Source organism: Eleutherodactylus coqui, chromosome 2, assembly GCF_035609145.1.
Source record: "Eleutherodactylus coqui strain aEleCoq1 chromosome 2, aEleCoq1.hap1, whole genome shotgun sequence".
NCBI classification, from domain to species: domain Eukaryota; kingdom Metazoa; phylum Chordata; class Amphibia; order Anura; family Eleutherodactylidae; genus Eleutherodactylus; species Eleutherodactylus coqui.
The window spans coordinates 143,795,811-143,819,136 of NC_089838.1; the positions used below are offsets into that span (position 1 = coordinate 143,795,811).

Here is a 23,326-nt window from a genome sequence, read left to right on the forward strand (position 1 = left end):
CCTGAAGATTCAGATATAACATCTTTAAATTAATAGGAGTTGACTTGTTTTGCACAATACATTTTTGACAAACAAATCTCTTGATAGAATCTATAAGATGACTCGCACAAGAGATATTTACAAACCGCACTTACTTCACTGCTGCGCACATGACTAAACAAAAAAAGCAAAATGGCTCATAACATTTTTGCTACATTGTCAACTTTTGACTTATTAATATACGACCACTTTTAAGTATGCTGCGGAAACCCTCTGAAAATGCTGAAGCTAGTGATACAAGTCAATCCTAGGGATAACTGGTAGTGTTCTATACAGCCACAACTTGACTACGAGTTTAGAGCCGCGGTCCTGTTGATAGAACACTGGTCCGTGGTTGTTGAAAGGAAAAAAAAATAAAATGCATATAGAGATTTAACTTAAGATAACCCCCTAAGTAACTGCAGCATTCATCAAGCCTATGTATGCAGCAGTAAAGCATTTGCTGGGTTTCAAGTTCAATAAAATTCAAGTGCCCCTTTAATTAATATCGTTAGAAAATGGAACTCAGGTCATATCGTGTTTCCTCGCTAATAAGCCCTACCCCAATTCTCGGGCTGTGATTGGTTAATCGAGCACCGGCTCTCATTGGCTGATATGGTGCTCGATTAACCAATCAGAGCATTAGCTTGCTGGTGGAGTATTCAAGCCCTACTACCACGAAGAACTAATTTGTCGGCGTGCCAAACGACACGGCAGCCTGCAGCAGCACAACAGCCCAGCGCAAGGCACCTGAACTCCGGCTGCTAGGTGAGTATTATAAGACACACCCTGAAAATCAGACACTGCCTCTTGTGTTGCAAAAATTAATATAAGACAGTGTCTTGTTTTTGGGGAAGCACGGTATAACAAACCACGTCCATTCATTCATACCGCCCCTTAAATCCACATGGCTAACTGTGGATTTTGATGCAGAATTGCCAGCAGGATTTTGACGGTTTAATTCCGCACCAAAGTCCTCACATTAAGCAGTGTGAATCTTGCGGCTGATTATTTCATCCTGTGTAAAGTCTTTTTACTTTGGTGCCTCAAATGAAAATTTCAAAAGGTGCTTTGTATACTATAGTAGGATTTTGTTTAAAGGATTCAATTGATTAAAAATGTAATGTTTTGCATGATCTAATAGAAACATAATATTTAATCAAAGAACATCTCCTTTACACCACTTTAGTATTAAATGGACTTGTACACATGAAAATATTACAATTGTAGTTAAGTACATGAAAAGAAAGCATGAATGCAGTAATAGAGGTTTTATATACACTGTATTAAACACAATACTTTAATGGTATAAGTACCAGCAAGCTAATCAGAGTTATACATGAGTTTGTCCATGCAGTGTAGCATATTCTGGAAATGGCCAACATGACGATTTCATATATTAAGGCCCATTTAGACAACAATTACCGCTCAAAAGCCATCTTTTGAGTGATAATTGTTGTGTCTAAATGTGCCCATCTTTCACTATTCGGACGAATGATGGAATTCAGTTCTGCCTAAAAACAATCGTTCAGAAGAACAGTTGATGAGCAGGACTGCAGGCTGTGTTCTGCCAGGGAAGAGCCAATAACAGCTGATTGCTTTGTCTCAGCTGTTCCCAGCTGTCAGCCCCGCCAGCAAACCAAAGCGAAAGTAATCAGGGAACAACGGGTAGTCCGTTTCCTGATTACAGCTCTCAGCGGCTCAAACACACTGCTACTTGGTACTAATGGGCATTAGTACCAAGTAGTAGTTTATGCAAAATGATCGTTCAAAGGCCATCTTTTGAGTGCTCAACTTTGTAGTGTAAATGGGTATTTACACTCTTAATAAATGAACATTAACCAAAGGCGACAACACAACCTGATAAGGAAATGAAGAAATCTGAATACCTGCTTGATAAGCCTGAAGAACCGACAGTACTCCTTGAAGTACTAATAGTGCTAGACAGACTCCGTGTTAGCCCAGAAGAGGTAATAGTTGGTGTAGATCCAGTAGTAGTACTTGGAACAGTAGAACTTATGAGATCATCTTGTCTTCTACCAAAGAATGAGAAAATGATTAAAAAGGAACCAGAATGAGAAAATGATTAAAAAGGAACAGTTTTACAAAGACCCCAACCAAAACGTTCTAACAAAGTAGAAAGAGTTTAAACCTAAAATGAAGGTTTAATTCATAAGTGGGTTTGTGTAAATTTTTCCCCTTTACTACTTACCTGTGGAGCTACGCTATTAGTTCCATATATTCTTAACTATACTCAAAGTTTTACATTTCTATAGCCAGATTCATATTGGGTTCCATCAGTCTCTGACTCACCTATTAAGTGAGTAAGTATATTATTCATTAGGAAGAGTTTGATGAGAAGTAAACCCTTTCCAATCCAATGTTGGGCCTGCCCCGACATCATAATTTCCCTCCACAGCTCCGATGTCGGGACAGGTCCGACACTCAGTGCAGGAGTGCATCTGCACCCGATCACCAGACACATTGGGTACAGATGCACTCCTGCACTGGTCCTCATAGAGGACCCCTGAGAAGGCAGAAAGGGTTTTTAACGCTCAATAAGCGCTATGCAATGCAGAGAGATTCCAGCCGGCGATCATGTGACCGCCTGACCCCAGAGGTCACATGATCGCCGAGCCGGGAGGCAGAAGGGAGAATGCGGAAGACGCCGGACAGGTAAACAGGTCCCCCCACGGTGCAGTGAGCACCTGCACCCTCCTCAACTCTGTCAGTTCTTGAGGGTGCAGGTAAAATTTATATTTTCTCATCCATTCTCCCCAGCTCCAATTTATTTGGAGCTGGGGAGAATGGATGAGAAAAAAATAAATGGATTGGAAAGGGTTAAAGGTAAAAGTCACTGAGGAACTACTCAAAAGTGGCTGTCAGATTGAACTGCATGTGGCAGGGGAGAGCTTAAAGTTTATCTCATCTACATTACGGGGCAGTTGCATCTCTGGACACTAACTGATAAAAACTGCTGACATTTTACTATAAAACTCTTAAAAAAAAACATTCGAAACTTTCAACAAAAAAAAAATTTGTAAAACTTCAAATATTTGACATCTGAAAACTTTTTGGACCTGTGGTACATAAGATAAAATGACTATTTAGAAATCTCCCGCTGCAGGGATCAATCTCATGGAACACTACCCATGAATAATAATCAGCATTTTTCAGTGACTTTTTTAAACATTTTTTTCCCATCTTAAAATTTGTGACAGTAAAACCGAGCCACTGAAAATGTAAAAAAAAAATAAATTAATAAGTGTCTGGTTATTGTACTCCAGAATATCTACATCTATACAGACCTTCTTTGATAGCTGGTATTTAAAATTTCATTGACAGAACTGTTTTTCTTTAGATCATCCTCCCATCTTCTTCTTGTATAAGGTCCACCAATGCGTGATAGTCCAATAGATGATTCTCTATGAAAGAGCGCACAAACTGATTCAGTGAAAGGTGTTGACTTCAACGGCCCTAATGTACAAAGCTAATTTTTTTTGCTTTTTGCTTAATTCCTTATGCGGATATGAACATGTAACGTTTATTCACATCTATGTTGTCGCTTTGGTTAATAACAAAATATAGAATTCTGGCCCAGACTCATTGACTTACAAAGGGGTCCCGTCAAGCTCCACTGAGGTGTCTGTTGTACAATTTGTGATCATTTTTTTCTAAATGTACAGAATAGGTGATAAACATTTTTTGCAACATGTTCACCCAGCCTATTCTGTACATTTTTTTCTAGAAAACAGCTATTCAGCTTTGCAGTTAGGAGAAAGTTATTGCTAGGGAAATCCACCTACCGTTAGTTGCATAGCCAAATACACAACTCTTCACTATGCCTGCAGTGTCCTCTCTAGTGCAGACACAGCAGCTTGCATACATTTTATAAACAATGCTTGCTTATTACAGTATTAGTCTGCATATTTCCCCCATAAATAATTTGCATCATCCTCATGCCCCTAAGAGGAGAGGCCATCCTGTGCTGCAGACGGCTTCTCTCCCTGCCAGACCCGATGCGCTGTGTCAATGCCTCTTTGTTGTGAGTCTTACAACCAATGCACTGGACACACTGCCACAGCGCATCGGGTCTGGCAGGGAGAGGACGCAATTCGAAGACGGGGAGAAGTCTGCAGCACAGGAAGGTTTCTCTTCTTCACACAGTTCAAGGAGACAAAGGCATGAGGATGATGCAACTCAAGACCCATTCACACAAGTATTAGGGCCTTCCAGCTGAATTCAGTCTCTGTTGAGTTTTTGGAGCAGAAGAACTGAATTAAACGGTGCCATCTTTTTCTCCCCATTGCCCTCAGTAGGTTTTCAAAAAACCCAGAAAGCTGTCCCTTTGCTTCCGTTGCAGCATAGTCTTCAGCATTCTTGAAATGCTATATGTACACTGCTCTGTCTGCACAAGAGAGGACAATGAAGGCACCCTAAAGAAAAGAGCTCTGTATCGAGCCAGCAGAAGACAGATTTCCTGACCAATGGCTTTCTCCTTGCTGCATAGCTCCATAGGGGTTTTCTAGAAAAATGTACAGAACAGAACGATGACACATTGCAAAAATGCAGTTGTAATCACCTATTCTGTACATATAAAAATGAAACCGATGGTTACACTTTAGTGTACTGACAGTTAGAATTGGTTAATGTAATGTAATGTCATGAAGTATATTGAATGGAGATTAAGTGGCATCATTCGACTTAGACTAACTTCCCAGAGACAAGTGCGATATCTCGTTTGCCAACATGCAGTTTTCCCTGCGGACGCCAGACGTTTTTATATTAAAAGCGCCTCGCATCACTTTGGGGGAAGTAGTGATCCTCTGCCATTTTCCATTGAAAACAATGGGCACTCTGAGGTGAGGGCACGCCCAAAGATAGGGCATGCCGTGATTTGGTTCCCGCATCGAATTGTTCATAGAACCTCGCCGTGTGAAGGCAGCCTTATTTTTAATACAAGAATTCCCTCCAAACATTTCAACTGCACCTATTACTTTTCACAGAGAGGAGTTTATATTTTTATATCAGCTTTATGTATAAGTTTTTCTACTCTTGCACCAAGTTTTTTTTTCTTAATTTAAACTCAGTTTATTAAGGAATAAAGCTGCTTTCACATCTGCGGCAGAAGTTCCATTTTCCTGTTCTGTTATGGAATCCCCTGGCTGAACGGACCCGCATTCACTATAGCTCCCGTTCAGCTGACCAACATGTTAACTGGACAAAATAGTCCTGCATGCAGATGCAAAAGCAGCTTAATGCAAACAGTTTTGCAGCATAAGTGGTAGATTTTTCAAGCTTCACCAAATGGTGTTTATTTATGTGTTTTAAGACATTCCCCCCCTCCCCCCATCTAATAAATCAACTGGACCCACTTTCAAGGAGGTAATCTGGGTTTACTTTTGATTGCATCATTGATTGCAGGTGATCGTATAAGGAATGCTTCAATGCAACCGTTTTTGCCGGCATCTCTTTTCGTTTTTTTTTTGTTTTTTTTTTAAGCTCTGCCTTCCCAACAGCTGTAAATTATCTTTTGTTGGCAAACCATATGAGCGCTTACTTGCAAAAAGTTTTATTTTTCTAATGGCACAATTCTGTGTACCTATATAATGTAGAGCAACGTCTTTGAAAGTTTTTTCTTTTTGTTTGCAGGATGTTCACTGCAGTCAAAGTGACATGTTAACTTTACAGTCAGTAAACTTTATAGTCTCCACAGTCTCAGATTTCTATTTATACAAAATAAAATTTTGAAGGGGAAAAAAAACCAAAACACACCTTTATAAATTTGCTTCCATAGATGGGAGCTGTACAGCAAGCCATAGTTTTTACTGGTAATGGTTGCAGAGTATTTTTTTTCCCCTTTTACTGTTTAGCTTTTCCTTCTGACTGTGTTCTCCTACTCAGGATGTGAAGGAAGTACTAAGGTAGCAGCCATAGCCACCAAGCCACCAAATGAAGCAGGCTCAGCTCCTGAGCCACTTCCACTCAGTAAGTCTATGACATATGATGTACACCTATGGCACACGTCTGGTTAAACTCACTTTTAACTTCAATTTATGATTTAAAAGACCCATCATAGATTTGTGATAAATATAACCCCAGAGCTCTGCCAAAATCAGAAACATACTATATGGTACTTGTAGTGTCAGTATTACATTTTCCCCTAGAGCTGTATAAAGTGCTCATAATAATAATAATAATAATAATAATAATAATAATAATAAAATATATATATTTTCTCGTCTTGTATAATTTTACCATATTTAGTGTAGCGTAAATCAAGTTAGAATACTTGATACTTTCCAAAACATTCCCATCTAGTATAAGTTAAACAGTAGAATAGCTGGTTTTTAATTAAGGTATAATTAAGAGGATGTGTAACCCAAGTAACTGAGGTAATCATACAAATTTTAGCAACATGGTTCCATCTACAATTGATCTAAGGGGATTTTTACAGGTTTTTGATTGGTTAGTAATTTTTACTCAGCTGACTCATACAAGGTTTCAGGTAATTGAATAGTAATCTGGATATAAATACCGTATATACCGGCGTATAAGGCGACGGGGCGTATAAGACGACCCCCCAACTGTCACCTTATACGCCGGTATTCAGTGGAGAAAAAAAAAAAAATTTTATTACTCACCTCCCCCGGCGTCCTGTCGCGCTCCGGCAGGATGTCGCTCGCTCCGGCAGGCTGTCGCTCGCTCCGGCAGGCTGTCGCTCGCTCCTCGTCCCCGCCGCAGCATAGCTTTCTGAATGTGGGGCTTGAAATCCCCGCTTCCAGAAAGCTAATACACACGCCGGCAGCCATGACATCATTGAATGGCTGCGATTGGCTAAAGCACACGTGGCTTCAGCCAATCACACTATTCAATGACATCATTGAATGGGTGTGATTGCTAACACGTGCGCCTTCAGCCAATCACAGCCATTCAATGATGTCATTGAATAGTGTGATTGGCTGAAGCCACGTGTGCTTTAGCCAATCACAGCCATTCAATGCTGTCATGGCTGCCGGCGTGTGTATTAGCTTTCTGGAAGCGGGGATTTCAAGCCCCGCATTCAGAAAGCTATGCTGCGGCGGGGACGAGGAGCGAGCGACAGCCTGCCGGAGCGAGCGACATCCTGCCGGAGCGCGACAGAACGCCGGGGGAGGTGAGTAATAAAATTTTTTTTTTTTACACTTTTTTTTTTTTTGTATTACCGGCGCATAAGACGACCCCCGACTGCAGAGCAGATTTTTCGGGGTTCAAAAGTCGTCTTATACGCCGGTATATACGGTATATTCCCGAACGTCGGATAAGTGGAGACAGAATTAAAGAAAACCGTTTAATTATACGCATATAACTAGGAGAACTACAAGAATACCCTCCAAACATTTCAACTGCACCCAATACTTTCCCAAGAGAGGAGTTTATATTTTTATATCAGCTTTCTGTACACCTTTTTTCTACTTGTTATGGGAGCACGAAAAGGGAATCCCCCGGCCGAACAGACCCCCTTTGACTATGGTTCCCATCCAGCTGACCGACATTTTACTGGACAAAATACTGCATACCGATGTGAAAGCAATTTAACATAAAATAACCAATTTGCAGCATAAACTCAATATTCAAGTCCTTGTGTACAGAAAGTCGTACACAGTAACAAACTTGCACCAAGTTTAGCTCTTTCTAGATCATGACTGAGGTATATATATGAAAGGCTTTTCCTTTTATGGACTGCAGCTGGTAGACAAAAAGGAGCAGTGAAAATCCCCCTAACTACCTATAATAATTAATAATCTTGATTTGCATAGCGCCAACTTATTCCGAAGCCCTATAAGTTGGCGCCTGACCTTGAACCAGGTTAGATGGAAAATAGCAGGCAAATACATTACCTATTCTCTTTTTCTTCTATGTCAGAAGTACTAGCTAACCGTCTAGGAATTGTTGGAGCGACGTACGCTAGCCTGGTCCCTCTGGCGTCTTTCTCCTTTATAAAAAAGAAAAACAAAAGTATTACATAAAACACTAGCATAAAACTCTCACCGCACTTTCCATAAATTCAACTCAAGTCATACTGAACCTATACACCCATATATTTTCTGAAAGCAGACGCATGACATATTGTCACACAACTCCATGCAGGTGCCTGTGTGTATTCAGTGCAGAGTGGCATTCTCACAAAGTAATTTGTAAAAATTTAAGTGACCAAAAGTGTGATCCAAGCATTTTGATGAACACCACCACCTATATATACAAATTTAACATGTTTAGACCAGAACTGGAAAAGCCAGAAATCTAGTTTAAAGCTGGAAATTGAAAGGGGAAGAAAAGTAATGTGTACTATGGGAATCACAAAAATTTCTATGGTTCATTAGAAGTGGAGTTAGAGCACCATAACTCCATTTCTAATGAACAGATTTAGGTGTTGTGCCTGTAATAACAAAATGCAGAAAAGATCCGTACCAGTTATGGTTCTTGTGTCTACAGCGTACACACTGCTGCACGATAACTTTATTCTGTCGGTCAGTAGGATTACGATACCAAGTTTATATAGTTATTTTGCTGTACTACTTTTAAATATAAAATGATTTTCTGCCGCAATCTTTTGACAGCCATAACTTTATTTTTCCTTTGACATAGTTGTGCGAGGGCTCATTTTTTACAGTTTCATTGGTAAATATTTGGAGGACATATGACTTTTTGATCACTATTAAAAAAGGGCACTTCTGGAGTTTATTTTCTGATGACATTCAACTTTGATAAATCAGACCTTTATCATTGCAGTGATAACAAAAATGGTTTTTTTAGATTCTTTTATTATAAATATGGGAGGGGGTGTGTGTTAAACTTAAGATCTTATATTTTATTAATAATTAAAGCTTTTTAAAACTGATGTTTACATTTTTTTTAGTCCCCATAGGGGACAAGAACTTGGGATTGTTTGATCACTCCTGCAATAGGATGTAGTACCATAGTATTACATTATACCGCGATCTGACAGGCAATCAAGCTACGCCATAATCTGAAGTGGTAGCCCTGGGGGCTTTCACAATAGCAGCTAAACAGCACCCCACGATCTCATCAGTGGGGGCAGTTCAGGAACCTCAAACATCAAATCGGGTCATTTAAATGCGGTTGTCAAAATGCACAGCAGCATTTAAAGGGTTAACAGCTCCCATCAGCAGTGGTGCTGATCGGAGCTGCTGTGGGCATGTCGGCTGTAAGAAACAGCCGGCATACGCATTGTATGGAGCGGGATCGAACACCAATCCCCCTCCATAGAAACCCCAAACCTCTATAACGTAAATATACGTCCTGAGGCATTAAGGTCCACACCCATAAAGCTTCAGCAACCAACTACAACGTTGAATTCTAATGTCTCAATGACATAAAATAAGACATAGAACCAATTTGTCAATCAACATTTCATAATAAAATAAAGTTAAGTACTAGCATTTTATCTAAACTTTTTCATCAGGGTAAACATTACCTTTTCTTTATTATCTAATGTAGAGGATAGTCTAGGACTTGAAGCTGAACGCATGACCCCTGTGAAGTCCCTCTCTTTTTGACCCTCTTTGGATGCAGTAATCTCAGATAGTGCACCATAGCTTCCTGTCTTGCGTAGTCCCAAACGCCAGGAAGCTGGAGATTCATCCTTCCTTTCTTCTTCCTTAGGGGAGATTTTGGTTGCGGGAGTAGGGAACTGTAATTATAAAACATTGAAGCCATGACTTATTCTTCTATACATCACGTTTCACAAATAAACCCAACACCAAAGCAATCATCCATGAAATTTCCAAAGGCATTTGATCAAGTTATGCAGGTTGAGTCTTAACGATAAAAGGATTGCATGTCATCGTCACAGGGAGGGACTTGATTAAATAACCCAAGTGTGTATCTCAATAGGGTTAAAAATGTCACTTAAACAAAAAAGCACACAGAAAAACTTGTTAATAGCAATAAAATGATGGAAAAATGCCCACTGTTGAAACCATATAGATTCACTTTGAAAGTTAGCCAGTTCATTGAATACAGCATGTAACGCAGCTACAGGATTAACATTTGTAAGTTCAAGACCATGCACAGTGATGTCAATCTGATTAAGTACAGCCTGCAACCATAGCACAATACGCACACCATTTCCTCACCATGGATTTGTCACCTTTACTTGGCACAAGGACAATGCCAGTTTTGCGCAAGCACTGCCTCCATGAATTAGGTTGTGCGGAATCCACCACTGGCATGAAAGGTGCAATGAAATCATACTGAACCCAAGATCAGCAAGACAGAATAAGAAGGAAAGCATAGCATGAGAAAATGAAAAATGGAACTATTATAGCTTTCTGGTTTTATGCATATATAGCTACTGAAGTAGATGTCCAAGGCCGTGCTTTACTGTACAGGTGACAGCAGTAAGGGATTCTGGAGTCTGACAGTTACAACTACAATCAAGCCAGAATTCCAACAGAAATCAAGCCAAAATAGCTTAATCCAGCACTAATTTTAGATTCAGCAGCCTGTCGTCCGATTACCCAACTAGTGAGTTACTGTTTCCATAGTAATGGCAAACTAAAAGCCAACAGTCATACCTTACAAAAGAAGCACTTTTCACTCAGGATACTGATACTAGAGTAGATTGCTGATTGCACAGCCACTGGTATAGTGAGATTTCAGGTTTTCACAAGTTTGAGATTGACACTTGCCAAATCAAATGGACAGTATTCCAATCCAAGGCATGAATGACTGAGGGGGGAATACTCCTTTAAACATCAAAAGCCTACTAACTCCTTCCTGAGGTGCCACTGAACGTTTTAAGCTTGCTTTAGAGGCAGAGGTAGTGATAAGAAATGGCAATAATTGTAATATAACCTGTTCATACTCTTTATAGAAAAATATAAAATTAGGCATCCCTTACTCAAGTTCAAAATATCCCAATGTGGACATTAACCCTTTGCAATCCAATTTTTGATTTCCAGGCTTCCTAGGGGTCTCTCTCTTTCTGCCATTATACAATGGCGCAGTCTGCTGGCTAGAGCCAGTACTGCAGTATGTGACATGCCGGAGAGGCCCCCGACAACAGAGCGGCCAGTAATATACAGTAAGAATACCCTGCCGGACCTCTTCTGACATCGGAGCTGTACAGCCTTCAATCAGAATGTCTTCAGACGTCAGACAGTGGATTGGAAAGGGTTAAAGGCTGTGATTTCTAGAGACAGAAAACTAGTATTTTTTAATGGAAAAGACCATGGATGAAATATATATTAAATGTAAAGGTTGAAACACAACCAAAGAAAGTGAGAGAAGAATGTGGTAACAGTAGGACTAGTGCTATATAGGAGTTTATGTCAGTGGCATTAAAGGGGTTTTACCAAAGACATTTATGCCTTATCCATAGTGGATAATTGATTACTGAGAGGTCTGTCAGCGGGGACCCCTACCGATCCCAAAAAGGCCCATGTGAATGAAGTGGCAGTGTGCACGCTCAACCACCACTACATTTATGTCTATGGAACAGGCAGAGATAAATGCACTCAGCAATCCCTGTCCATTGTATAGAAATAAATGGAGCGGTGGTCAGTCATGCAATCCGCTGCTCCATTCACAAGAGCACTAGAGAATACAGTTCTCAGAATTGCCATAAGACCCCCAGTGATCAGACATTTGTATAATTGTATTTGGTTTTCAAACCCCTTTAATGCAATAGTGGATTCCATTTTTCTATGCCATTATAATACAAGGATTTGCGACTCAGCTGCTTGCCACGAGCAAATCTGATGTAGCTTCCATCATCCAGGCAAAACAAAGTTCAAACTATTGCATGCAGTCACAACATGCTAAGGCTGTAAGAAGTTTGTCATGTAGCCCTGGCCAAAGACGACTAACTACAGGTCAACATTCACATGCTATTGAAGATTAATGCAATACTATGTAACCAGCTTCAAAATGTTTATCACCTTGCTTAGTTAATAGCCGTTGCAAAAAAAAATTATATATATATATATATATAATTTTTTATTTTATTTTATTTTTTTTTGGAGCCTTAATCTATAAAGGACGAATCTCATATTTTACTTTATGAAGGGCTGGGCTTTTGAGTCAAAACATGACCTCTCTTTTAAATCAGGAGATAAGAGTTCTGAGCTTTTCCCAGTTGTCAAACGATTTCATCTATAGATCAGACTTAAAAGGGATTTTCCAGGCAAATACTATAGATGACCACCGAGCAGTAGGTCCACAGCGACCGGCCAATCACCTGGCCCACTGACAGCGCATCGGGTGCCAGACAACGTTGTAGGGGATGGGGTGGAAGGGACACAGAGGGTATACTCCCACTGAAATCAATGGGAGCTGAAACCTAAACACACTTCCAGCTCTTATGGCTCAAACATTGAGGTTGGATGCGGATGTGTAATAGGATTTCAATGGGAGTGAATCCCTTTGAAGTTTCCACCTTCGTCCCCTCTGTCATCTGGCCCCACTGCATTGACAGCGGGCCAGGCGATCAGTGGGTCCCTGGCTATTAAACTATTGATGACCTTAAGTTTTAAGGTACCCATACACAGTAGATGGTTGAAGGTTACAGCTTACATTCATAAAATGTATATAGAGGGAATGGGGCGGGTGTCCAGACTCTCACCTGATGACAGATGTGGAGTGGTGGGCATGCTGGAATGTCCCCAATTCTTTGTCCTCAAGGGAGATAAAATGAAGGCACCTTGCTGCAGCTCATCTAACTTAAAGAGTTTGTCTTTACTTCAGATTTTTTGTAACATTACAACAGTTCTCCCTAGCCAATTAACCATACTTTATGTAGTTGTGGGTCACTTAGAGAGATGACAAGACAATAGGAAAAGGTCTACTTTCTGCCATAGCCTTACAAAATACACATGCTAGAAACCAAGATAGTTGTAAAAAGATGCTGCACCTTCTTTATTGGCGATGTAGGTGTGACTTGCCCAGATGGCACAGTTGAGGCAGGAGCAGTGACATTCGGCATTTGAGACCTGTTGTTCATACTATTTGCAGACGGTTTGGTTTTATCTACAGGTGTAAAAGTCAAATAAGCAGAAGAGTCAAGATGTACAAGCCAAGATGAATAGGCAAACAATACAATCAATACACCAACACTTACTACACTGCTTTACATATGCAATCACACAAAACTGCATCTGCTAGAAAACTAGCAAAAAAGGTCCTTGAGAGGACCTTTATTTTGTTGGAAGCACAACACATCCTGATTTAATGAATTATTAGATACTACAGATCTCGTGTCCCAGAATATCTTCAAAACATCTGCAAACTGTACTAGCAGTAAATGACGTATGTCAAAGCTTAATTACACATAACACACAGAAAGGCCCTCTGCACACGGGCGGAAATTCCGCAGAATTTCCGGCCCTGGACACCTGCATAGGATTGCATTGCAAAATGCAATCCTATACAGACGTCCGCGATTTGTCCGCGTGAAAATACATACAGAAAACAAATCGCGGCATGTTCTATTTCTGTGCAGGTCTCGCAGAGGCCCGCACAGAAATGGCTCTCCCAGCACCCCGGCTCTGCTCTGTACATGCGCCGGCTGGCCAGCAGCCGGCACGTCACAGAGCCGGAGCCACGGGAGAGGTGAGCACCGCACTGGTCCCTGCAGGGGCTCGGGTCGGGTTCCACTGCGAGAATTCTCGCAGCGGGATCCTACCCGGCAGTCTGCAAGTGGCCTAAAGTTATATTCACATTGTTATTGCAGCCTGTCTAGAGCCTCTGTCAGCAATTAGGTCAGGCTTGACTGTAAAAATAGGGCAGCATGCAGCACAAGTCTTAGGCCGGGCAAATTGGATTCTGCATGTGGGAGCAGGGGCGGGAGGGCGCGGTTGGTTCAGTTGTCTGACTCTGTAAGCCCCTTGCATCAGAGGCTGCAGCGGGGGGATGCTGTATGGCTTCTAAGAACATGTACAGTGCCCTTCCAGGACCTACAGCCTTGGCAGCTAGGCAGCCAATCAGATACAGGGGGGAGTCACCCTGTCAATCTTGACTCTACCAGCACTTGCTGGTGGCGTCAAGATACACTAATACAGTCTTACCAAAAGATGGAGAAAGATTTACAGAAATTTTATGCGCTTTTACATTTACTTACCAGTTTCTGCTTCCGATTCAGAGTCTTCCTCCTCCTCTTCCTCGCTGGAACAACTGGATTCATCTTTCTTGCCTTCATCTTCCTCATCCACCTTTTCTTGCTCAAGTGACTCAATGCTTGGAATGGTCTTCTCATGCTCAATAATTAAGGTCTCTTTGCTTTAAGCAGAAAACATTGTATTTTAGGGAAAAAGTTTATTTTAGAGTTCATGAGGTGGAATATTTGATTATAAAATACTCTTTTCTGCCGAATGGAGTGGAACAAAAAAAAACACCTCAGCTCACATATATGTATCCTTCCTGAATATGGTCACCCAAGAATAAAACGGAGGCAGAAATACGGAGACAAACTGGACCACTCCAAGGAAATTCATTTCTTTTTGAATTTCTAACCCCTTTTAGAATCTTAGCGTATCACAATTCAGTCAGCTTGCCAGGAGAGGCTATGGAAAGCAAGATATTGGGAAGTCCTGCTTTGTTTATTAGGGGATGATTCCAAGGGTTTCTCTTATCTTTTCTTTTACAATTAGCTTGATCTAAGTGTTCAGGCGGTCTAGTCCTAGCATTGCTAGAAAAGGTTTTATATTATTGCTACAGATAAAAATAATTCTTGCCTTCTTATTGGTCAACCAGGGGTCCCAAGTTTTAGGGCTGGATGCACCTACTACATATACAACCTCTATAGCAAACTATAAACAGTTAGGAAAGACTTACGGTCCTTTTATACGGGACGAGTTGTGCAGCACAGAACTAATGCACTCGCTAACATATGTAGATACTAAATGGTGACCGTCTTGCATAGCATTATGTAGATTACCCTGTTTATATAAGATGGCTGGACAATTATACAGAACTACCACTTGTACCTTATGTCTCACCCCTTCTCATAGTTTCTAAGCTCTTGTGGGCAGGGCTCACTCCTATTGTTCACCTATTCAGTTTAGTTAGTAGTTTTATGCTGTATGTAATGTTTAATTTCGTCTTTATGTGTACTCTCCGATTTGTAGAATATGTGGGTGCTATAAAGATTCATTTGCTTAAAAAACACAATCGCAAATGCATATCATAATCCTGAAACTGTGCATCTGTCAATGTTTTGTGGCCTCTTACAACATTGCTCAACAGTCAGTTAAAGAGGGCTACTCGTAAAAGTGCAACACAGAGGGATTCAGGCAATTCATGTAAGGACAGTAACTGCTGGAAACACTTACTTCTTCAGTGATTTCAGTGACTGATTGTTTTCGGTAGTTGATGACTCAATTAGAGGAGATTTCTCTTGTTTTTCACTAAGCAGCTGAAAGGCAATGTGAATGTTAAATATGCTATCAGAATAATCCTCTATTACCACTTTAACAAGAAAATAAGTTGCATGGTTCCACAAGTAGATACTATCATATATAATTCACTATGGAGGTAGAGGAAAGCCTGTTGGGAGGACCATCTCCTCCTCAGCAATGGTTTATACACTTGGACAAAGCAGAGGCTGGTAGTCATAAGTCATCCGATTTACCCCATACCTAAAAATCCCGATAAACCAATGGGATTTAAAGCGATCAAGCCAACGATTTCATGCTTGCATGAAACAATAAGCGAATAAATTCTTTCTTGTTCGCTCGTTGGACACAAATCACGCCAGAGAAAGGGCTTATAGCAACCAACATTATCGTTCTGTGCAACTATCTTAGTATGTGCACCAATAAGAAGATATGAAAAACTGAACCAAATTACAAAACCAATAATGCCTCTTTATTATATCACATAAAATCCATAAAAAGGGAGAACACAGAGTTCATACTGAACACGTGTGTATAGACAGGTCATCAATACATAAATCCAGTATCACATTACCAATCCAATAACCATAGGTAGCCAATACCAGCTCAATCATAATACATATATACAGACCACTTAACACCCCAACACACATTATGCCTGTTGCTTTGTCTGGGGGGTAATGGATGATAAAGTGGCTCAGTATTTAAAGATTTATCAAATCTAGAAATGGCACAAAAATACCCAATTAGAATCAACCATTAAGCCACTGCTATTTGGACATAAGTTTCCGCAGCGTCACAAATGACTGACTGTGCATGGCCGAAAACGGTGACGCCAAACAGCATCACATTCCCAGTACATTACATGACTGTCATATCATAACCAGGGACTTCCATACAGAACAAGTACGCTAAAGGTTGTCTGTCAAGAATGAAGGTGTTGTCCAAACTGCAGGCGTAATGTAGAGCAGGAGGAGCCGAGCGGATTGATATATGGTTTTATGGGGAAAGATTCAAGAGAACTTGTATTCTTTTCATTGACATCTCTGCTAATTCTGAACTTAGGCCTCATGTCCACGGCGCACACGAATTCTACATGCAGGTGCACTGCGAGTGATGGCGGATTTGATTTTTAAAAGCTTGCGGATGCTTTGATTTTGATCTGCACAGAAAAATATCTGCAACCCCCACCTCCCAGCCTTTTCCTCACCTTCCTTGATTGCAACCTTCAAATCTACAGTGAATCCGCAAATGTATTTGCAGATGAACTGCAAATCACTCGGTCCCATAGAGATAAATGGAGCATGCTGGGATTTCTTTTCTGCGCATGCCATCCGCAAATCAAAATGTCAAATCTGCTTCTCTATGCGCTGCTTGAACTGCAGATCATCCGTGTGCCCCACAATTCAAATTTTGCCCGTGGACATGAGGACTAAGTGGTCCAGTGGGCGGTCCTATCAGTGATTGACAGCTAACCCTGTATGTAGTCATATACAGCTGTCAATCACTGATGGGACTGCCCATTGGATTATTCAGCTAGGAATGTAAAGAGATATAAATGAATACAAGTTATATTGAATCTTTCCCCATAAAACTGTATATCGATCTGCTCACCTCCTCTGTTCTATATATCATTCCTGCAGTAAGGACAGCAAATTCATGCTTGACAGACTCCCTTTAAGTAAACAAACTTGAACAAACGAGCAAGAGAAGTGACACAAACAAATGCAACCGTGCTACCCAGTGCAAAAACTGTGCAAAGTGTCTAAACATTAATATATATCTATAGGATTTAAATAGCAACTACATAATAGTGAATACCAAATTCATCGAAAATGTATCAGAAAAAGTGAAGTGCATAAACTGCAAATAGCAGTGTAGTGGTTATCACTGTGGACCTTTGGTGGAGCTACGTTTTCGGGCATGCATGCACAGTCACTCATTTGTAACTGTGGAATCATATATCCACATAGGGGCGGTGTGATTGTTTATACTGAACAGGTATATTTGCACCATATTTATTGGCTAAATAGTGTTTAACCCCTTAACTGCCAATCCTTAGAATTTTTTAAAAGTTCTTCAGTACATTATATGGTGCATTAAAAATCCCCATTAAAAAAATACAACTCGTCCCACAAAAAAAACAAGCCCTCATACAGCGACGTTGATGGATAAACAAAGGAGGTACAATTTGGGAGAGGAAAAAGCAAAGATCGGGGGGGGGGGGGGGGTACAAACTGTACTTTTTACTGGTATCATTTTGGGGTATATATGATGCATCATAAACTTATTAAATTTGGGGGTTGCACAGTGAGAGCACATCAATTCTGCCATTTTTTACAATGTTCACTATGCAGTATAAACAATAGTTTTTCTGCAGGTCTGTACGATGAGGATAACAAATTATATAGGTTATAGGCTTTTGCACAAAAACCACTTTTGGGAAATTTATCGGATTGTTGCAAAGACTGCTAACTATAAAGTTTTTAGTATAGAGCTACTAAAGAGCTTGTTTTTGTAGTGATAAGCGGTAGTCTTTGTTGGCACCATTTAGGGGTACATATGACTTTTCTGATCACTTAGCTCAACTTCACAGAGGCAAGCACGATATGGGACCGTGAATCCCGCTCCCATATCGCGCTCCCCACCATGTGACAGCCCTGTGGATACGAGACGTTTTCATGGCAAAACAGCATTGCATCACCTCGAAGATGCAAGGATCCTGCAGCACAGCTGCCACAGCAGAGGATCGCACAGCTCTCCTATTGCTTTCAATGGGGCCAGCGCTGCTGCCGCCACAAGCCCCACTGAAAACAATGGGGCTCTGATGCGAGATCACGCAGCCAGATAGAACATGCCACAATTTTTTTTTCTACGCATAGCATCGTGGTGCCAGGCAGGAAAACATCGCTCATGCGTTAGAGGCCATTCAAATTAATGGGGTTCATATTTGCGCGAGATTTTTGCGTCTGGCAATGCATAAATCTTGCGCGATATTATCGGCAGTGTGAAGCCGGCCTTACTGAGCTTTTTAAAAGGTGAAGTGAAAACACTTTTTAGCCCTTGTGGCAAGCACTATTTTAGAAAAAAAAAAATGCCTGTTTTTCTTTTTAAATAGTGCTTGCCACAAGGGCTAAAAGGGTGTTCAATTTGCTGTATAGGTTGTTAGAGTGGCTTTAATTGATTTAATTCAAACAAAAGGGGGAAAAAGAATGCCAAGAAAGTGTTTTTAAATGGATTTTTTTACCATTACATTTTTTTTCACCTTTTTTTGTCCCCCTAGGGAACCTGAGATCTGATGATCGCTCTGATAATACACTATTGTCTGCATTCATTCACAATGGAAGCCATGGCAGATCCAGAGACCATTGACTGGAGTGCGGTTACCATGCAGTTACATGGCATAGGGCAGTGCAGCATGTAAGGGCTTATTGGGCATAAGGGGGGTGGGGTATGGGGGAATCTGTGTTCTCTAAATGATCATGCAGGAGGGGATTAAAGAAAAAAGAAATATTAGGGAACTTATGCAGGAGAGTGGCAGGGAAATCAGATAATCAGAAAATTCTGGGAATTAAGCTTTTATACCAACCAGATTTTGTTTCTTTTGAAGTTCTTCCAAATATCCTAAAATATCTTCATCTGCAACATCAAATGCTGTTTGACCCTGGAAGAAATTTAAAATTTGCAATGTAAAAGGAAACCCATCATGTTGTAGAGGCAGTTCCATTTGTTGTATAGAGCAGCAGCTGCCGGTCTGAAAACCTGTTATTAAAGTGAACCTGTCATGCTGAACACTGTGCCTGATCCGTCATGCAGCAGGTTACACAGCAGACACATATGGATTTGTAGGAAGACATTAATCCCTGTCATCCTGAGCTCAGGAGTCCACTGGGCAGTCTCATCAAGGATAGACAGCCATCTCTAAACAGTCACATAGAGCAGATCCTCAGGCACGACGTAATACCGCATGACAGACTGCTCAGTCTGGCAAATGGGTGGAGGCACAGCCTTTTTTTTAAAACCCAGACTGAAAATAAATAAAATCGCATGTCCTAATCTGGTCTGATTTTCAGAGAATAGTACATGTCAGCCAGGGGCTGTTTTTAGCGCATTGGACAGCACACAGATTGGGGTTTCTGAGTGCTGTCTGATGACAGTTGCACTCGATAATCTCGGCCGCAACTATTAATTCGCCTATGTGCATGTACCATTATACTGAACCTTTTCCCACTTCTCAGTTTCGCCTGCTCTATAACATGCTGCCCACAGATTAGACACTATAGCCCACATTTACAAAAAAAAAAAAAAAAACAACAACAGTCTCTGGCATAAAAAAGTCGTACTTTTTTTGCAAGTGGGTAATTACGCAAAAAAATTGGGACTCTTCCCTATTTGCGCAAGTTCTGGAACTTTTTAAAAATTGGGAGGTGACATGGTAGCCACCAACCCACAGATTTATGTAGAATCTACGCCAGGTTGGAGCCGGCATACCCTTGCTTTGGGTCTACAAAATGTCCCTATGACATCAATAAACTGTATTAAATAGGAAATAGAAGTATCATTGGGACACCAGAGCATTAAAACTGCAGGCATTGAGCCGCTGTAACCTCAAGCATTAAAGGGTAAGAGGATAACTTGCTGGTTGGTGGTGAGGATCTAACCGCTGGGACTACCACCAGTCCTGAGAACAGCAGCATAGTCAGTGCCTGAACAAACTGAACAGAGGATGCATATGCATTCTACTTCAATCACTGCACCGAAGATTACAGAATTACTGTACTCAGCAATTTGCAATGCAGTCATTGAAATGAATGAAGCAGTGATACGCATGTGTGGCCACCGCTGCAATCATAACTCAATGCTCCAGCCCTGTGTTCTCAGTTAGCATGGCTGTGCCAAGTTTCAAGCCTATTTGGGCAACTGTCTATGGAAAAGCCCCTGCCATGCGCCCATCAAGTGCAGAAAATTGGGTCAAAACTGAGCGTACCCAAGTTATGCAATTCTTCTTCACATGAACCACCTACCACTTTGTTGATAGCATCCATATCGCACAGATTTTCTACAAGGATCCTACAAGCTTCTTCTTTACCCCAGTGAGCTGCTGCATGGAGTGGCGTCCAACCATCATAATCTTTAACATTAATATCATAACCTGCTTGAATTAAAAGCCTGCAAACAAGAAGTTTTTCATATAGTTAGGTCATCAAACAGGAGCATGATATACTGCAATAATGACACTGAAGTACGGCGGTATGCTGCACATGCGATCGGATGATCACCAGTTCAAGTCTCTTGTGGGGACTTAAAAAATTTTAAAGTAAAAAGATAAACAATTGGTAAATTTAAGTTTTTTTTTTAAAACAAAATTTCTTCCAGTTGCAACAAAAGAAAATATGCCGCAGAAGTCTAATTTATTAAGGCCGGCTGCACACGAGCGTGACGGGCTCCGCCGCGGAATATTCCACGGCAAAGCCCGTCACGGCATCCAACAGAGACCCCATACTTACCAGCGGATCCGTGTTTTTCGCTCCCGCATGACGCTTCCCCGCCCACCACCGCCGCGTCACATGACACGCCCACCGCAGCCGCGTGTCATGTGACGAGCCGGCCGCGTCATATGACGCGGCGGCGGTAGGCGGGAAAGCGTTTTCCCGCTATCTTCCGCTGTGTTACAGCGGGAGATAGCGTGAACGGACGGCTTCCATTGACTGCAATGGAAGCCGTCAGCGCATACACCCGTGGCAAATAGAGCATGCTGCAGGTGAGGACGGGTGATTTCATGGTGCGGAATTCCGCACTGTGTGCCCTGAGCTATTAGGTTCAATAGAACCTAATAGCTGCGGGCAACTCAGCGGATTTTCGCCGCGTATTATGCGGCGGAAATCCGTTCGTGGGAAGGAGGCCTAAAGCATCACATTTATCGCGTCAAGGAGAAAAAGAAAAGAAAAAATGTTTTTGGTCAGTCTCCAAGAAAAAAAAAAACGGAGTGAACATTGATCAAAAGTCCCATGTATCCCAAAATAGCACAAGATAAACTACAGGCCATCCCAACAGGAGAAAAGACACAAAAATCAGCCCTCACACATCTCCACTGACATGACGACGGGTTATCTTCTGTGGGCAAGTAGGATTTCAGCAACACCAAAATTTCTATAGCGATTTTTATGTTGTATTACTTAAAATGTATACATTGTGCTAATTACAGGTACATGTAATAGAATTTTTTTGGCCTTTGTACTGCGAGTCGTGAAATATCCCTTTTTCTGCACTCCCTGCACATATGTAAGTTACTACTATTCGATGGGTGGTACTACTGCAGAATTCATCCAGACTCTCTTGCTGCTTGTACTATTAAGTGCACCCCTGACGCTGATCATTGAATTCTCCAGCTCAGGCTGTAGATATCGTGTCGCACCACATCTCCAGGTTTGGTGCATGTGTGTGAGGTCACTGAGGCTAGGACATCATTGCGCACCGGCCTAAGCTTGAAATGTGGTACAGCACAGATGAACTGCCCAGTCTGGAGATGGCAATCATCGGGGGGGGGGGGGGGGGGGAAGTGGCGTGCTTGCAAGTATAGAGGGTGAAGACAGCCTGGATGACTTCAGCAGTAGAACTGTCCAGCGGAAGGTTCGATACAGATTTAAACATTATGCAAAAAGTGGGACATTCCGCGACTGAAATCACTAAGGTAACAAAATAAAAAAAGGAGTTCTATATAGTTATCTGGCAGACTTTAAAAAAAAAATAAGCCCTCATGTCACTGGAGGAAAAAAAATTTGGACTTTTAAACCGGAACCTAGAAGAACAGTTGACATCTACATTGGAGGCTCCAACGCAGACTCAACAGAAAATCACAGATGAAATAGCGCCGCTTACAAAAATATCAGAGTGTATGCCAAAACCCCGACAGACCCCATTGCAGCCAATTCATGCACCATTTGGTTCATTCAAAGGAAGGATCTGTTCCCGGCCAAGATTTCATTTTTCTGTTCCCATGACAGAACAGGAAAATGGAATCCTCAAATATAGATGTGAACATATGCCAACAGTGTCTGACCTCTTCACCACTGATGACCTAGCCTTTGGATAGGACATCAGTAGTAGATGGATGAGGATCTAATGCTCGGGACCCCCCTATTTGTCAGCTGAGCAAGCGGTCCGCTGTCATCAGCTGTCAGCACAGGAAATGTGGGTGCCAACTTTACTCCCATTGAAATTAATACGGGCACCACACTGCCTCTCCACTTCCTACTTTTCTCCTGGACAAGACATCACATCTAGTCTTGACTAGGGGAGAAGCAGGAAGTGGAGGAGCAGCACGGCGCTCCCAATGATTTCAATGGGAGTGAATCCGATGCCCACACTTTATGATGAAAGTGAATGATGAGCTGATGGACGGGCCGCAGATTCCGCAGGAGTTTAAAGGGAAAAAAAAAGTGCTGCACATGTGCGTCGGACGGCACTTCCACAGTACAGATAAGCAGGGTAGTATTCCGCTACAGGCTCCCGCATGTGGACTCCGATCCACCTGTGGAAACGGGGCTAGGGGTTATTCACACGGGCGTATTTTTCATCAGTATTTTGTGAGCCAAAACCAGGAGTGGGTCCAAAATACGGAAGAAATGCAAATCTTTCCATTCTACTTTCTGTCTGTACGTTCCACTTCTGGTTTTGGCTAAAAATAGTGATGAAAAATACGCCCGTGTGAATAAGCCCTTAAGGCTAGGACTCCATGTATAAAGTCATGATTAACTTGCGAGGATTTTCAAATAAATATTTAAGACATTGAGTTTCTTGGATTGTCATGCGACTCCCTCACTGAAGTAGTCATGCAGCCATAACCATTAAAAGAGAGCATCTTTTACACGTAGTGTTTAAATATCCAAGGTACATCTATGTAGTACCTATAA

The 23,326-nt window shown here is 41.4% G+C and overlaps 1 protein-coding gene across 4 annotated transcripts in view; it reads right to left on the reverse strand.

Moving 5' to 3' along the window:
- Positions 1-23,326, reverse strand: part of PPP1R12A (protein phosphatase 1 regulatory subunit 12A) — an 87,166-nt gene that overhangs the window by 27,901 nt on the left and 35,939 nt on the right. For 3 of the 4 annotated variants that reach the window (XM_066591701.1, XM_066591699.1, XM_066591702.1), the window contains exons 5-14: positions 20,438-20,582; positions 19,003-19,077; positions 15,351-15,433; positions 14,141-14,298; positions 12,935-13,050; positions 10,158-10,274; positions 9,497-9,712; positions 7,899-7,993; positions 3,327-3,443; positions 1,908-2,054 (exon numbers count right to left, since the gene is read on the reverse strand). In XM_066591701.1, coding sequence (XP_066447798.1) covers positions 1,908-2,054; positions 3,327-3,443; positions 7,899-7,993; positions 9,497-9,712; positions 10,158-10,274; positions 12,935-13,050; positions 14,141-14,298; positions 15,351-15,433; positions 19,003-19,077; positions 20,438-20,582 — 1,269 coding nt within the window. The remainder of the gene's footprint in view (positions 1-1,907; positions 2,055-3,326; positions 3,444-7,898; positions 7,994-9,496; positions 9,713-10,157; positions 10,275-12,934; positions 13,051-14,140; positions 14,299-15,350; positions 15,434-19,002; positions 19,078-20,437; positions 20,583-23,326) is intronic. The other variant, XM_066591700.1, reaches the window with a different exon arrangement.